A 17,443-nucleotide genomic window follows, 5' to 3' on the forward strand; every position below is an offset into this window, starting at 1 on the left:
CAGTTAACTATGCAGGTTCACTACTTGGTCAGTCAGATGGTCAGATTTACAGCTGTGTCAGACAGCTGTGCAGATTTACAGCTGGGTCACACAGCTGTACAGGTTTACTGCTGGTTCAGACAGCTGTACAAATTTACTGCTGGCTCAGACAGCTGTACAGATTTATTGCCGGGTCAGTCAGCTGTGCAGATTTTTCTGCTGGGTCACACAATTGTGCAGAATTACTGCTGTGTCAGTCAGCTCTGCAGATTTACTGCTGGGTCAGGCACCTGTACAGTTATACAGCTGAGTCAGACAGCTGTATAGATTTTCTGCTGGGTCAGACAGCTGTGCAGGTTTACAACTGGGTCAGTCAGCTTTACAGATTTACTGCTATTTCAGTTAGCTGTGCAGATTTACTACTGGGTCAGACAGCTGTACAGATTTACTGCTGGGTCAGACAGCTGTGCAGATTTACTGTTGGATCACACAGCTGTGCAGATTTACTGCTGAGTCACACAGCTGTGCAGATTTACTGCTGAGTCACACAGCTGTGCAGATTTACTGCTGCGTCATACAACTGTGTAGATTTACTGCTGGGTCAGTCAACTGTACAGATTTACTGCTGGGTCACACAGCTGTGCAGGTTTACTGCTGGGTCAGACAGCTGTGCAGATTTACAGCTGGGTCAGACAGCTGTGCAGATTTACTGCTGGATCAGTCATCTGTACAGATTTACTGCTGGGTCACACAGCTGTGCAGATTTACTGCTGGGTCACACAGCTGTGCAGATTTACTGCTGGGTCACACAGCTCTACAGATTTCCTGCTGGGTCACAGAGCTTTGCAGATTTTTCTGCTGGGTCAGACAGCTGTACAGATTTACCACTGGGTGAGTCAACTATGCAGATTTACTGCTGGGTCATACAGCTGTACAGATTTACTGCTGGGTCACACAGCTGTGCAGATTTACTGTTGGGTCAGACAGCTGTACAGATTTACTGTTATGTCAGACAGCTGTGCAGATTTTTCAGCTGGGTCAGACAGCTGTACAGATTTACTGCTGGGTCACACAGCTGTGCAGATTTACTACTGGGTCAGTTAACTGTGCAGGTTCACTACTGGGTCAGTCAGATGGTCAGATTTACAGCTGTGTCAGACAGCTGTGCAGATTTACAGCTGGGTCACACAGCTGTACAGGTTTATTGCTGGTTCAGACAGCTGTGCAGATTTTTCTGCTGGGTCACACAATTGTGCAGATTTACTGCTGGGTCAGGCACCTGTACAGTTTTACAGCTGTGTCAGACAGCTGTACAGATTTTCTGCTGGGTCAGACAGCTGTGCAGGTTTACAGCTGGGTCAGTCAGCTTTACAGATTTACTGCTATTCCAATCAGCTGTGCAGATATACTACTGGGTCAGACAGCTGTGCAGATATACTACTGGGTCAGACAGCTGTACAGATTTACTGCTGGGTCAGTCAACTGTACAGATTTACTGCTGGGTCAGACAGCTGTGCAGATTTATTACTGGGTGAGTCAACTATGCAGATTTACTGCTGGGTCAGTCAGCTGTACAGATTTACAGCTGGGTCAGTCAGCTGTACAGATTTACAGCTGGGTCAGTCAGCTGTGAAGATTTACAGCTGGGTCACATAGCTCTACAGATTTCCTGCTGGGTCACAGAGCTTTGCAGATTTTTCTGCTGGGTCAGACAGCTGTGCAGATTTACTACTGGGTCAGACAGCTGTGCAGATTTACTACTGGGTCAGACAGCTGTACAGATTTACCACTGGGTGAGTCAACTATGCAGATTTACTGCTGGGTCATACAGCTGTACAGATTTACAACTGGGTCAGTCAGCTGCACAGATTTACAGCTGGGTCAGTCAGCTGTGCAGATTTACAGCTGGGTCAGTCAGCTGTGCAGATTTACAGCTGGGTCAGTCAGCTATGCAGATTTACTACTGCATCAGACAGCTGTGCAGATATTTCAGCTGTGTCAGTCAGCTGTACAGATTTACTGCTGGGTCACACAGCTGTGCAGATTTACTGCTGGGTCAGACAGCTGTACAGATTTACTACTGGGTCAGACAGCTGTGCAGATTTACTGTTGGGTCACACAGCTGTGCAGATTTACTGTTGGGTCAGACAGCTGTACAGATTTACTGCTGGGTCAGACAGCTGTACAGATTTACTGCTGGGTCAGACAGCTGTGCAGATTTACTGTTGGGTCACACAGCTGTACAGATTTACTGTTGGGTCACACAGCTGTACAGATTTACTGCCGGGTCAGACAGCTGTACAGATTTACTGCTGGGTCAGACAGCTGTGCAGATTTACTGCTGGGTCAGTCAACTGTACAGATTTACTGCTGGGTCACACAGCTGTGCAGATTTACTACTGGGTCAGTTAACTGTGCAGGTTCACTACTGGGTCAGTCAGCTGGTCAGATTTACAGCTGTGTCAGACAGCTGTGCAGATTTACAGCTGGGTCACACAGCTGTACAGGTTTACTGCTGGTTCAGACAGCTGTACAAATTTACTGCTGGGTCAGACAGCTGTGCAGATTTACTGCTGGCTCAGACAGCTTTACAGATTTACTGCTGGGTCAGTCAGCTGTGCAGATTTACTGCTGTGTCAGTCAGCTCTGCAGATTTACTGCTGGTTCAGACAGCTGTACAGATTTACAGCTGAGTCAGACAGCTGCACAGATTTACTGCTGGGTCAGACAGCTGTGCAGATTTACTGCTGGGTCAGTCAGCTTTACAGATTTACTGCTGGGTCAGACAGCTGTGCAGATTTACTGCTGGGTCACACAGCTGTGCAGGTTTACTGCTGGGTCGGACAGTTGTGCAGAATGAGGAGAGCATAATGGATCAAATGGTCACCTTCTATGCTATACCATTCTGTATGGATGGAAAATTATATCCAGTGCATGGCATCAGCAGGTGAGAATCTTTGGGATTACAAAGTTAGAACAGATTGCACTGCTAACATTGTACTCTCAAAATTGCAAAGTGATCTTTCCAGATATGGCCATGACTAGTGTCATTGACAGGGGAACATTAGAAAGGGTGCAGAAAAGATTTCTCCAAAAATGAGAGACTTCAGTCATGTGGATAGAATGGAGATGTTTGCTTTAAAGTAGAGAAGATTAAGAGATGATTTGATAGAAGTTTTTAAAATCCTGATGGATTGGGCAGAAATTATAGAGAGTAAAGGGTTAACTATTTCTTAACTCTAATAATTGTTACTGAATCCTGTGTTAAGAGCTATACCACAGACATTTCAAGTCACATAGAACTGAGACTTGAATGTGTAGGAACTCCAGAGATATCATCTCTTCCTATTTCATGTGTATATGTAAATGCATATACTTACATTTAATAAAGATTGTTAATATTCACCGATATGGGTTTGCTCCATCTTCTGTTAGCAACCAAGATCTGATCATATTCCACCCATTGGTTGAAGAGTCCAGAAACAGAGCACACGGATTTAAAATTATTGCAAAGCGCCAATGGCAATACATGGAAAAACTTGTTAACGCAACAAGTTTGGATCCGGAACGCTCTTTCTGAGAAGGTGGTGGAGTCAGATTCAATCATGGTTTTTAAGAGGAATAAGATAATAATCTAAATTGAAAAAAATGGCTATTTGTTGCTTGACGTACAATGGATCAGTTTTGTGTTGCAGTAAGAAGCTTACAAAATGTAGCTTACTCATATACCTCTGGCCTGGAAAGTGGAGCTTACAATTTCTGAGGAGTATTCAGGGAGAATGAAAAGAGGCATTCACTCACAAAATGTCAAAATGAAGAACTTCCTGTATTTGCAATTCGATCTGGAGCTTCCACAAGAATAAATAATTGTCAGGTCAATGATTCTGGTTTACATACATAGTTATAAATAATTAAATTGGCAGAAGTGTTCAGGGCTGTTGACAGGAATCTGACTGCAGGGATATTCCTACTAGAACAGTTCATATAAAACATTGCTGTGTCTGCAGTATCAGATATTTAACAAATTATTTAATGGGCACAAATCCAATCTGCCAAAACTAGGTGCAATACCATCTTAATTGTGCAATATATATTTGAATCCAGAGAATTCATAAAGGTAAAGTGTCAGGAATGGTGTTTGGCCATCTCATCAGTGGCACAGGGACCCTGAATGTTCATTCTCAGCTTTGATTCGCACGTGAAACTGACCTCATTTCAAAGTGCCAGACAATTAGAGGGTTTTACTTTGGAAAATGGGAATATTGAGAGAGCACATTAGCACAGGATCAATGGAAAGTGAGTCTGTGCAACCGGGGAAATGGTTACTGAGCCATTAATAGCTAAGCCTTCTGCTTTGGAAAGAGTGATGCTGATGTTATCATTGTTGCTGAGTGGCAGGTTGCCAACTTCTCGCTTTTGTAGAATTAAACAGATGTTCTTCCATTATTGCTTTGAGCCCCAATCAATTGTGATGGCCCTCAGCCACATAATTCCCTTCCTGAACCTCTGAATGCCTCTCTTTTAAGATACTCCTTAAAAATCACTTCTGAATAAACTTTTGCTCATCTGTCCTGATATCACTTTATGTGGCACTGTTTGATAGTGCTGCTGTGAAACACCTTGGGACATTTTACAACATTAAGGTAAATTGCTCTTGAAATCAGTCAAATATGCTAATACCCTAGGGATTCTACTTTTATTTTTAAAATGCATTCAACTTCATGCACAAGAATACATTGTCTTAATCAGGTCTCTGCACAACTGCAGGTCCGGCCAGCAGCATTGCCATTTCCATACAAGCTAGAACAAGGCCTGAACCCCATGCAGTTGACACCAACCTGGTTCATACCAGGCATTGAGCCACCATCCAGCCCCCAAGGAGTCCAGGTTGCTGTTGCAACATGCGTTTTCACATGCATGTTACAATTCAGAGCTTTGCAGAATGATGGGAGCTTCTACAATTTCTTTGTATCACATGGCTAACCACACATCTCTTCTGCACTTACTGCCTGTCATTGGAATGATTTGCAAGTTGCTAACTGACATTTTTAGCTCCATTTTGCACATAGCCTAGACTTGGACATGAACCTATATCCTTCTGCTTCAGAAGTAGGGACATTAACACTGCGTGTTATAAAATAAAATAACGAGAGATTATTTTGCTCTTTACTCTCTCCAGTCTCATGTGAGTTTTCCCAGGATCTAATATTTCCTGGTACTCCTGGCTGCTCCTTTTGACCAGTTTGCCATTTCAGGCCAATGATAAATGCAAAATGCCAGCAACAGTGTATTTTACTCTGCGCTAACTTTCATTGGCTGCTGTGCCTCCATTTCTTATCCTCATGCCTTCCTCCTTTTGTTCAGTTGTTATTTCCCTGCATGACACAGTAGTCTGGCTTCTTCTATCGCTGTAATTTTCTCTGAATCCTATAACCTAGAGAGATCCCTGCGCTGCTCCGATCCAAGCCTCTTGAACATCTCCCAATTCCTTTGTGTCTCCATTGACTGGCTGTCCCGTCAGTCACTAAAACCCAAAGCTCGGGAATTCCTTGCCTAAATCCCTCTGCCCACTCTCTCTCCTCCTGGTTTAAGGTGCTTTGTAAGACCTATCTTTTTGAGCAGATTTTTTTCTTGCCTGTCAGAATACCTTCTTGCTTGGTGAGATTTGGATGACAACATTGAGGTGGCATTTATGGAGATGTTTTATTATAATAAAGGTGCTGGAACTCACTTCCATCTGCTTGCTTCATGTAGTTTATTAGTGTCATGGGCCACATGCTTCGCCATATGGAGACTGTTTGCCCAGATTATGCAACTCAATCTGCAGCCTACCAGACATAGGAGGTGGGGGAGGTGGGGGGTGGGGGGCAGTGTCAAGCTGTCTCCCCTCCTTCAGATTCAGTTTAATGTTCCTAATTCCAGGCTCAATAATAGTTGGCTCAATACTCATGTCTCATTAATTCATTAGAGCACCCGTAACTGTTGTTAAGAATGCAGCCAGCTGTAATATGGCACCATTTATCTGTGACAGATCTGGTACAACTATTTTATGCCGTCTTTCTGTTTATTTTCCACAGGTTCCTGCATGAATATTCTGGTAGGATGTTTTTCTATGGAACGAAGATATGAATCACAAAATCTCCACCACCCTCATGTTGCGTAATCTAAATGCCAGTTTCTAAGTGATTTTCAGCAAGTGATCCAGGAACACAGAGTTGTTCGAAATTTGGTGTGAGACATTTGGAGTTTCGGAAGAGCTGTCCCCAATTTGAAGAAAATTCATCAGATATTAGATGTAGTGAAGAGCTCACAAAACAGAAAAAAAATGTGGTGCTTTATGATCCATCAGCCATTCCCCTGTATTTACTTTATTTGAATTGAGATCTGAGATTTACATTGCAATCACATAATCCAGGTAACCATGATGTGGAGGTGCCAGTGTTGGACTGGTGTGGACAAAGTTAAAAATCATACAACATCAGGTTATAGTCCAACAGGTTTATTTGGAAGTAAGCTCCGAACACTAGTACTTCAAAATAAACCTGTTGGACTACAACCTGGTGTTGTTTGATTTTTAACGTAATCCAGGCAGGAATACTTGATTGCAACGATTTCCAACAAGTTACTGACTCTGAAGAGTTCTGCAAAAGAAATAGCTGTTCTGTCTTCTAATGGCCCATCTAAAGAAGCAGGTCACATGGTACTGACCAGGCAAACCACACAGTTGCATTACAGCCTTGAATATTTAGAGTGACTCAGTTAGTTTTCTTATGACTCCTATTTTCAAGATTTTGCATATTCTACACAATTTCTCAGAATTCTGGACCATTTCTGTAGTTTATTCATAGTGAGGCCTGGCTAGGTTGTGCAGTCACTCTGCAGCCAGTTCTGATGCATATATGGTAGCGGTAGACTGCATAAACTCACCACTTTCAAATTGATGTTCTTCAATCTAAAAGCCAGACTCCAAATGCATAACTTAACATGCATGTTGTGTAGTCCACATGGGTTCAGTAGAACTTCCAACTGTAAAACCATATGTAGCACAGACTGGAAACAGCAGTCATCTGGGATCACTAGAAGGAGGTGAATTTATGCCTCATCCATTTATACAATCATAGTCATGGAGTTGTACCGCACAGAAACAGACGCTTTGGTCCAACTCACTCTTTCTGACCAGATATCCTAATTCAATCTAGTCTCATTTGTGAGCACTTGGCCCAGATTCCTCTAAACCTTTCCTATTCACATACCCATCCACATGCCTCATAAGTATTGCAATTGTACGACCTGCATCACTTCTATACATGCACCAAATTCTGCGTGAAAATGGTACTCCTCAGATCCCTTTTAAAACTTTCCTCTCTCACCTTAAACTATACTGTCTAGTTTTGGTCTCCCCTACCTATCCATTAGCAAATACCCTCCAATAATCATTTAACAAAGCACTCACTTTGTTTGAAATACATACTTTGGAAAAGGACCAAAAAAGATTGCAGGCGTAAATTCAGTCCTGTGTGGGACACATGAAATGTTACACCAGTAAAGTGTCAGGGAAGTTTCAAATAGACAGAGACATGATAGGAAGAGCTATTGACAGGCTGACTGCCTCCCTCCTCTCAACTGAAAACCACTTCTTATAGACATTGTTTTCTGCTTTGCCTTGCCAAGAATATACAAAAAAGTGATTAAAAATTAACTTCAACTCTGGTCTATGCGTGCTCGTGGAAGAAGATGTGCTAATGAACTGAGGCCTTATTGTTTACTGGCTTCCATTCAAGCATGAGTGAGCTGTGAAGTTTACAGTCAAAGAACTACCCACTTGTCATTCTGTGTTACAGGTAAAAACATGTTCTTGTTCATAGTTCTACAAGCCAACTGGTCAGTAAGCCAGTCAGAAGGAAACAGGACAACAGAAGAGTCCTTTCATTCTGGTTGCTGTCAGCCACCCAACATCGAAGAAAACAATATAAAAGAATTTCTACTAATTGCAAAGCCAAGAATCCCAAAATCACATGTTCAATTATCAGATTCTGGCTGATGTTCCTAATTTCAGGCTCAATAATTGTTGGCTCATAGGAATGTTTTCTTACATTCCACCATTTACTCTTCATGAACTGCTCACAGAAACTGATCTATACATTTTTCAACTTTTACCTTTCTCTAGACTCCCTTCTCATTTTAAATCTGTATTTACTTGTATTGTGTTTCTTTTTATTTTTGCTTTAGCAATGAAAAGACTCACTGTTTTGCTAACTCAAGAGAGCCTGGTTAATTTAGCTTGTTTTGAAAAATAAATTCATCTTATCTGGGAGATAAGGGAGGGATCCTTTCAAATTAACCAAATAAACTAGCTGCTGAATGAGAAAGGGGAGCCAATTCAGCCCTCCTCACCTGAGAGTATCTGTCTGACACTATAATTTAGAGTATCTGTCTGACACTATAATAATTTGTGGAACCTTGCGTGGAATCTGGTCGTCATAGTGATTTGCATTCTACGTCTGGCGCTATGTAGATGGAGTGGCATGGTGGCTCAGCAGTTAGTACTGCTTCCTCACAATGCCAGGGACCCGCGTATGATTCCGCCCTTAGGCGACTGTCTTTGTGTAGTTTGCACATTCTCCCCTCGTCTGTGTGGATGCCCTCTGGGTGCTCCCACAGTCCATATGTGTGCTGGCTAGGTGGATTCGTCATGGGAAATGCAGAGTTACAAGAATCGGATGGGTCTGGGTGGGATGCTGTTTGGAGGATTGGTGTGGACTTGATGGGCCAACTGCTTTCCACACTATAGGGCTTCTATGTTACCCTGGGTAATGTGCAGCCTGATAAATATTACCTAAGAATGACTGTTGTCTTACTCCTGTAGATCTTTGCAGCACTCCTCTTGTTTACACATGCTCTACTATGAGGGTCTCTCTCTCTTGTGCAGACTGTTCCTTCTCTTCTTGGACTCAAGCAATAACTGCTAATGTGATTGTTCCATCTATCACCCACAACACAATTTCATTACTCTACAGATGGAACTGAGGAGAACATTTTACGTGGTGAGAATGTGCATCATGCTATCACTTCAGGTGGTTGTGCCAATGAGCAGGGATGCATTTAATTGGAAACTAGATAAGAGATGATTGATGGATAGTGTAAGGAGGTAAACAGAGAAGGAGGAGGTTCGTGCAGAATAGAGACACCAGCATCGATCCAATGGCCTGTTTCTGTTCCGCCAATGCTAATAACTGGTTTGTGAAGATTAGATTAGATTAGATTACTTACAGTGTGGAAACAGGCCCTTCGGCCCAACAAGTCCACACCGACCCGCCGAAGCATATACCACCCAGACCCATACTCCTACATTTACCCCTTCACCTAACACTGCGGACAATTTAGCATGGTCAATTCACCTAACCCACACATTTTTGGATTGTGGGAGGAAACCGGAGCACCCGGAGGAAACCCACGCAGACACGGGGAGAACGTGCAAACTCCACACAGAGAGTCGCCTGAGGCGGGAATTGAACCCGGGTCTCTGGCGCTGTGAGGCAGCAGTGCTAACCACAGTGAAGATTTGTAATCTGGAGGAAGCTTCGAGTTTGTTCCAAAATGACAAGTATCTCAAAACACTTTTACTGTACATCTGTGTTCACAACCTATTTGCACAGAAACTGTCAGCTGTCTCAGAGAACATGAGGCCTGTAGAGATTTGTTGATTTAAATGTAAGGGGTTATCTTATTCTTACAGAAAAGCAATTTACCATTATATTCATGCAAAAAAATGTTAAAGATAAACAGGATGTGTCATAAAACTGAATTACAGCATTCTGTGACCTGTGGCAGATGAATGATGCCATCATACATTTTTTTGGTTTATATGTTGATAAGGTGAGCTGAAGGTCAGTCAGAGGAATAAGGGATAGTGGTATAGTGGTTTGGTTGCTGGTGCAGTGATTTAGAACTCTAGACTGATTATAGATAGGAGTTCAAATCCAGTCACTACAGTTGATAAACTTAAATTTAGGTAATTAACCAAATTTGCAATAAAATACTTACATCAATAATGGTGATTGTGTGACTACTTGATTATTGCCAAAAAAATAGTTTCAATATTGCTCACTTGAGGAAGGAACATACCCGGTATGGTGTATAGGTAACTCCAGACCTAATGATATGGTTGATTCTGACATGGCCAAGCCAGTTGTGTGCCAACTCTGATGTAAAGTGTAATGAAAACAAAGTGAGCAGTTCCCCTGACACTGACCTCAGCTTTGGAATAGCAATGGCACTCCTGCTCAGTTAGCCTGCAAACTCCTGCTCAGTAACATTGGTGGGGATTGTGCAAAAGTTGAGGGATTGGTCAGGGTATCATATTTATGGAATCAGTGTTCCTTCATGTTGAAGGCCATGGGAAGTTACAGAGTGTATTTTGGCTGAGATACATTAATGTCCATAACAAAGAATTGCTCAGTAGCACCAATACTGATGGAGTTGGAAAGGTTCTCATGGATATAGTGAACAGACTGGGCCGGCAACAAGGAAGAGAAAAAGAGCAAGAGTGGTAATTTTACTTGAATTTTCCCTTAAAGATCTATCTGTTGAAGGTAGAATTCCTCAGGGCAGTGTCCAAGGCTCAACCTTCTTCAGCTGCTTCATCAACGACTTTACACCCAGCTTGATGCTGGAAGTGGGGATCCGCTGCATCTGCTATCAGGATGACCAATTCCACCATAGAACATCCCAGATGGCCTCCTTCTTCAAAAACCACAATTTTCCCTCCCACATGGTCGACAATGCCCTCCAGGGTATCTCCTCCACTTTCTGCACCTCCGCCCTTGAACCCCACCTCTCCAAACGCAACAAGGACAGAATCCTCCAGTCTTCACCTTCGACCCCACCAACCTCCGGATACATCGCAATTTCCTCCACCACTTCCGCCATCTACAAATGGATACTTCCACTCGGGATATATTTCCCTTCCCACCTCTATCTGTGTTTCGGAGAGACCATCCTCTCCACGACTCCCTTGTCAGATCCATGCCCCCCATTAGTCCACACACCACTCCTGGCACCTTCCCCTGCCAATGCAAGAAGTGCAAAATCTGCGCCCACACTTCCCCCGTCACCTGTGTCCAAGGGCCCAAAGGATCCTTCCACGTCTGACAGAAATTTACCATACCTCCACTAATGTCATCTACTGTATCCATTGCACCCAATGTGGTCTCCTCTACATTGGGGAGACAGGACACCAACTTGCAGATCATTTCAGAGAACAGCTCTGGGACACCTGCACCAACCAAACCCACCGCCCCATGACTGAACACTTCAACTCCCCCTCCCATTCCATCAAGGGCATGCAGGTCCTGGGCCTCCTACATCGACAAGCTCTAACCACCCGACATCTGGAGGAAGAATGCCTCATCTTCCACCTTGGGATCCACCATGTGGATTTCATCAGTTTCTTCATTTCCCCTCACCCCACTTTATCCCAATCCCAAGCCTCCAACTTGGCACTGCCCTCTTGACCTGTCCATCTTCCTTCCCATCTATCCACTCCACTCTCCTCTCCGACCTATCACCTTTCCCACCCATCTTCATCTACCTATCACATACCCAGCTACCTTCCCTCAGCCCCACCCCTCCTCCCATTTATTTCATAGCCCCCCTGCTCACAAGCCTCATTCCTGATTCTCCTGCTCCTTGGATGCTGCCTGACCGTCTGTGCTTTTCCAGCTCTCAACTCTGACCTCCAGCATCTGCAGTCCTCACTTTCTCCATGTTCAACACCATTGTAACTCCTTGGACTCTGAAGCTGTCCATACCCTTTGCAGCAAGAACTAGACAATTTCCGAGCTTGTGCTGAATAATCATAAGTCAAATTTGTGTCAAGCAAAGATCAGCAATGATCATATTCAACAAAAGTGAATCTGGCCATTTTACTTCAAGTTAATTGACATTACAGCAAAGGAATCCTCCACTGTCAACACCATAGGGATAACCTTTGTCCAAAAACTGATATAAATTCAGTAGCTACAAGACCAGGCCAGAGGATAGGAATTCTGCAGCAAATAACTCATCTCCTGATTCCCCATAACCTCTCTAACATCTACAGGGCACAAGTCAAGAGAGTGATGGAATACTTCCCAATTGTCTGGATGAATGCAGCTCCAACAACATTCAAGAAGATCAACACCATCCAGGATAAAGCAGCCCATTCACCACATTAAATATTTCCTTCCTTGACCAGTGATGCACAGAAGCAGAAGTGTGAACTACCTACTTAATGTACTGCAGTAACTCACCAAGACTGTTTTGTCAATACTTTCCAAAACTCTGAGCTCTATCACCTAGAAGAACAAGAACAGTGGATGCATGTGGACACCAGCACTTGCAGGTTTGTCTCCAAGTCAATTACCATCTTGACTTGGAAATATATTGCTGTTCCTTCAGAGTCACTGTGTCAAAACCTGGAGTTTGCTCCTTAACAGCACTGTGTGAGGACTTACCCTTCTCATAACTTGCAGTACTTCAAGAAGACAACTCACCACTGCCTTCTCAATACCAAATAAGAATATGCAATACATGCTGGCCGAGCCAGCAAATCTGATGAATAAATACAAGCAGTGAAGTATAAATGGTGAGAAATTAAGTGTCTTCCTAAATATTACTGCAGCCACAGGATTGGATCAACAACACTGAAAGAAGATCATAACTAAATATTGCACAGTGATATCTCCTGAAGTGACACAGTAACTGGAAGTAGGGTATGACAGACAGAGTAGATTCATTTTCTGCAAAGCTATGAAAAGCAGAGATTATGATGTCTTGAGTTGTAATGCAAACCAGTTGATGCACTCAGTGACTTCATTGGCAACCTGCCCCTGGAAGATGGGTCATTGCCTAAGAATATTTGACTAGTGTTGATTGGACATAACAGATAGCCAGTCGAATTATTCTGTCGGTGACATGGTAATTTAATTCACAATTATTTTAGTCCAGTTCAGTGGGGCATTATTCCACTTAATAAGCCATGAGGAAGCATTGATCTTTCCTGTGTTTTTTAACACTCTCGTCTCACTTCTGGATCAGCAGGTCCTGCATTCAAGTCTCACTTTAGAGACTTGAGCACAAATTCTTGCCTGACAGACTGATACTCTTTTGCACTGTCAGAAGAGCCGGCTTTTAGATGAATCATTAATCTGATGTCCTCTCTCAGGCAGATATAGGAAGTTCTATGGCCACTATTTCAAAGCAGTGCAGAGGTGCTCTCCCTGGTCTCCTGGATGATATTTATCCCTCAACCAACATCGCAAAAAAAAAGATTACCTGGTCGTTATCATTTTGCTATTTATTGGAACCTGCTGTATGTATATTGGCTGCTGCATTGCCAAAGTTGAAAAGTGTGATACTGGAAAAGCACAGCAGATCAGGCTGCATCTGAGGAGCAGGAGAGTCAACAGTTTGGGCATAAACCCTTTATCAGGAATGTGAGGGGTGAAGGGGAATGAGAGATAAATAGGGGGTGGGTGTGCAGCTGGGGGAAAAGTAGATGGGATGGCGATAGGTGGATGCACATGGCGGGTAATTGTGATAGGTCAGTGGGAAGGTAGAGTGGATAGGTGGGAAGGAAGATGGACAGGTCAAGAGGGTGATGCCGAGTTGCCAAAATTACCGTGGTGACTCCACTTCAAAAGTAATGAAGTGGCTGGAAGCATTGGATGAACAATCTTCCCCATTGTCCATGACATTGCATGTGGCTGTCTGCAATATTGTTCACCAGGGGGTAGATTTTCTGCCACCATGTACAAAGTAGGGATCTACAGGGCCCACTTGTCTAGTAAGTTAGAGATAAATACTTGTTAATCTAATGAGAAGAGGAACTCTGATCCTAAACAAAATGTAATTTATTGCATGATAACAATTTGACACAACTTACTTTGAAGTAATAGACATTGTTACAGAGACGATGAGGAGAACCTGAATGGAACATTTTACTTCTTCAAGATCCTGAGCTGCTCTCTAACCAGGTCAATATTAACTTAAAAGGTGCTGTTTAAGGTAATCCTCAGGATTAACCATTTTAGATCCTTATGCCTTCATATAACATCTCCTCTGAGGTTTTTTTTTCTGTTACTAATATGCATTTGTGCATAAAATCACATTTATAACTCTGCTATCTCCCCACGTGATCCAGGTCCTTGAGTTCACAAATTAAGGCAGTCTGGAGTTTGTACAATTCCCTGGAATTTGTGTTCTCTTTGGACTTGCAAGACCGCTGGGTTGAAGGCTCCTGGCTTTGATTTGGTTTGTGACTGTGTGAGGTCTGAAAGTCCCTGTGGTTATGACATTCCTCATTAGGTTCAGCCCAGTCAAACAGCGGAGGATGATTGATCTGCAATGGGACAATGTTCCTGCAGTTCCTTTAGCTGGACAAGCGACATAGGATTGCTGGTAGTCCGAAGCTCCTTAAGTGACCGTACCTTTCTTCTTAACGTCCAGTATCCAGACTTGTTGTCCTCATTCAATTGTGTCAACCATATGGCACATGTAGTTTATTATTGTGTATGGCCTGCTGTGTTCTTCCTTCTGACATACATCTTGAACCTGTGGTTGCAGATGCGCAGTCCCCTCTTTGATAGGGTAGGAAGCTAACTCTTCAGCTTTCTGCCTATCTGAAATTCTGATGGTGATAGATTTCATTGGAGTGAGGTGGATTGGTAATTTAGCAATGTTGTCTAAAAGTCAGCATTCTTCTTTATAGCTGTCTGACCCACACTTGGTGTCCCCATTCAATTGTCAGTATCTTGGTGACTTGTTCAAATCCAGAATTGGCTGCAAGCTAGTTGAAGTACTGATGAACAAATTTTGGTGTAAGCCTGATATGACCACATCACAGATGTCATGTGTTGCAGTCCCCTCTTGAAACACCTTGACAGTGACATTCATACACCCCTCAAGCCATAGTGAAAATAGTCTATACCAATAAGGTTAGACTTCCATCAAATATGAATGGCTCTATGCCCACATGCTGTCATGATCTGATGGCGAATGGAGTGGGTATCAGTGGGTCTCATTGTTCATTTTTCTCAGCTAAACTGCAAGGCCAACTCTTACAGCTAAAATCGAGGATTTCCAGCTTTCATTAGTGAAATAAAGGACTCTCATCTTTTCCGAAGTTCCCTAGATAAGTCCTGCTATTTGCAATGTAAATTAATGGTTCCCATTTCCTTAAAGGGTTTGCTAAATGAAATCTATTGCCTGCAGCTTCAATAACAAGATCTGAGTTAATTGTTCTGGTTTGATTCTGCAGTCTGGGTTCTTATAATAATCTTTCATGGTTCCCCGGGGTTTCTTCTGTAGGGTTCTTGAATGATCAGCTCTTCCTGATGCTAACTGACTGCATGAGCAGGATGCTCTAAGCTGTATCCAAAGAAATCTTCAGACTTCCATTGCTGCCAGCATTCGGCATAAGAGACAAAAAAAAACTGTAGATGCCAAAATCCAAAATAGACAGGGCAGGAGGCTGGAAGTACACCGTAAGCCAGGCAGCATCAGGAGGTGGAGAAGTTGACATTTCGGGTATAACCCTTACAGTCCTCAAGAAGGGTTACACCTGAAATGTCAACTTCTCTCCCTTCTGATGCTGCTGTGTTCTTCCAGCCTCCTGCCTGTCTAGCATGTGGTATAAGGCAGCTAAATAGGATTGATATCATTGCTCACCATAAGCAATCTTCACTGCTGACTCCCGTGTCTTATGAAGCTGACTGCGCTATGGCTTACATTGGAGTAGGCTTATTTTCTCCACCTTCTTTTAGGCTTGAAATCCAAATGTCCTTCTTGGTCCAGTGTACTTTCTGTTGAGAATAGGCCCTTGTCTTAAATAAGATGTGGTTTATTGCTTGTTAGCATTTAAATGCATGTTTACTGAAATTATGGAAATTATTACAGACTATGGAGGATCTGGATGGTAGTTCTTACTCCTTCAAGATCCGAAGCTATTCTCCAACCAGGTTTATGTAACATCATCATAATGGGTGGTGCTTAAGGCATTCCTCAGCATTAACCCTTTCAGACCATCGTACCCTTTTTCAACATAAAGCACATTGAGAGATCCTGAAGTTATTAAAGGGGCAACAGAAACATGTCATTCCATTAAGTGTTTAAAAATGGCTAGCTTTTGCAAGGCATTTTTCACAATCACCTTATATTATATTTTAAAGACTGTGAATTTTCTTTAAGTATTGTTGTGGTTGTATTGTTGGAAACATGGCAGCCAATGTACAGTCAGCAAACATCCCACAGCTAATAATGTGGCACTGACCCTTTTTTTGTGGAGTTAATGGAGAGATAAATATTAGCGCAAGAAATCACAAATCACACAGGACCTCCTTTTAACATCCTATCCAAAAGACAGCACCTCCAAAGGTACAGCGCATCCACTGTACTGCACTGAAATCCTGGCTTTAACTTTTATACTGAAGCCCTGGAGTGGAGGATGAACCTGGAAACTTGTGACTTGGAGCCAAGAGAGCTATAAATGAAGCCACATTCCTGATAGTTATTATATTCCTCTATAACTGTTCCAGAGATCAAATGCTTGCTCACCTGGCCTGGAACACTCTTCCAAAAGCTCCCTCTCCAATATCCCTCACGTACTCGATATTATTTCTTGGATACTCAAGGCTCAGCAGTTTAGGGTTTAGAAGGAGGGGAAGCCGCTGGTACATTGGGTTGGGATGAAGTCTATCCAGTAGCAGCTCTGATGGAAGAGCTGTCAGAGTAGGTGTTTCAGTTCCTCTGTAGCTGGGAGATTTAAAAAAAAAAGTGTGAGAATATATTTGGTAGTTACTGGACAAAAAAAAAGTTAGTGGAGGAGAACCCACATGAAGGTGGTTCAATTCTCCAAGACATTACACCCCTACAGCAGGTCAAGGCTATAACATTTTTCTAATATTGTTTTGTTCTTCATGAAAGTGCCAGGTCATCAAGGTAAACTGAATCATTCAGTGAATCACCATTTAGCCCATAATGCGTCCATTGCCTCTCAGAAGCAGGTGTTGATTATTCCCAATACCTCCTCTTTCTCTATGGTCATATCTGGTAGAGTATTATATTGTATCCAGTCCTTGGAATCACCCATTACAAAAGATGTCAATATCATTGAGTGGTTACAGAGAAGATTCACCTGAACATTACCTGTACAAATACTTCCTTTTTAAGTATGTGTCCAATTCCCTTTTTTAAAGTTAATACTGAATCTCATGCACTTTTCAAACAGCACATCTCAGATCATAACCACTCACTCAGCAAAGTAAAAATTCTCCTCATCTCCCCTCTGTGTTTTATAGAGTCATAGAGTCATACAGCATGGAAACAGATGCCTCGGTCCAACCAGTTCATGCCAAGCAAAATCCCAAACTAAACTAGTCTCACTTGCCTGCACTTGCCCTATTCTCTCCAAATATTCCTTGTTCAT

At 42.8% G+C, this 17,443-nt stretch overlaps 1 protein-coding gene across 3 annotated transcripts in view; it reads right to left on the bottom strand.

Annotated features, from left to right (window-relative positions):
• musk (muscle, skeletal, receptor tyrosine kinase) overlaps positions 1-17,443 on the bottom strand; it is a 180,414-nt gene that overhangs the window by 50,280 nt on the left and 112,691 nt on the right. For all 3 annotated transcript variants that reach the window (XM_043716207.1, XM_043716187.1, XM_043716198.1), the window contains one exon: positions 16,573-16,770. In XM_043716207.1, coding sequence (XP_043572142.1) covers positions 16,573-16,770 — 198 coding nt within the window. The remainder of the gene's footprint in view (positions 1-16,572; positions 16,771-17,443) is intronic.

Source organism: Chiloscyllium plagiosum, chromosome 2 (assembly GCF_004010195.1).
Source record: "Chiloscyllium plagiosum isolate BGI_BamShark_2017 chromosome 2, ASM401019v2, whole genome shotgun sequence".
Taxonomy (NCBI): domain Eukaryota; kingdom Metazoa; phylum Chordata; class Chondrichthyes; order Orectolobiformes; family Hemiscylliidae; genus Chiloscyllium; species Chiloscyllium plagiosum.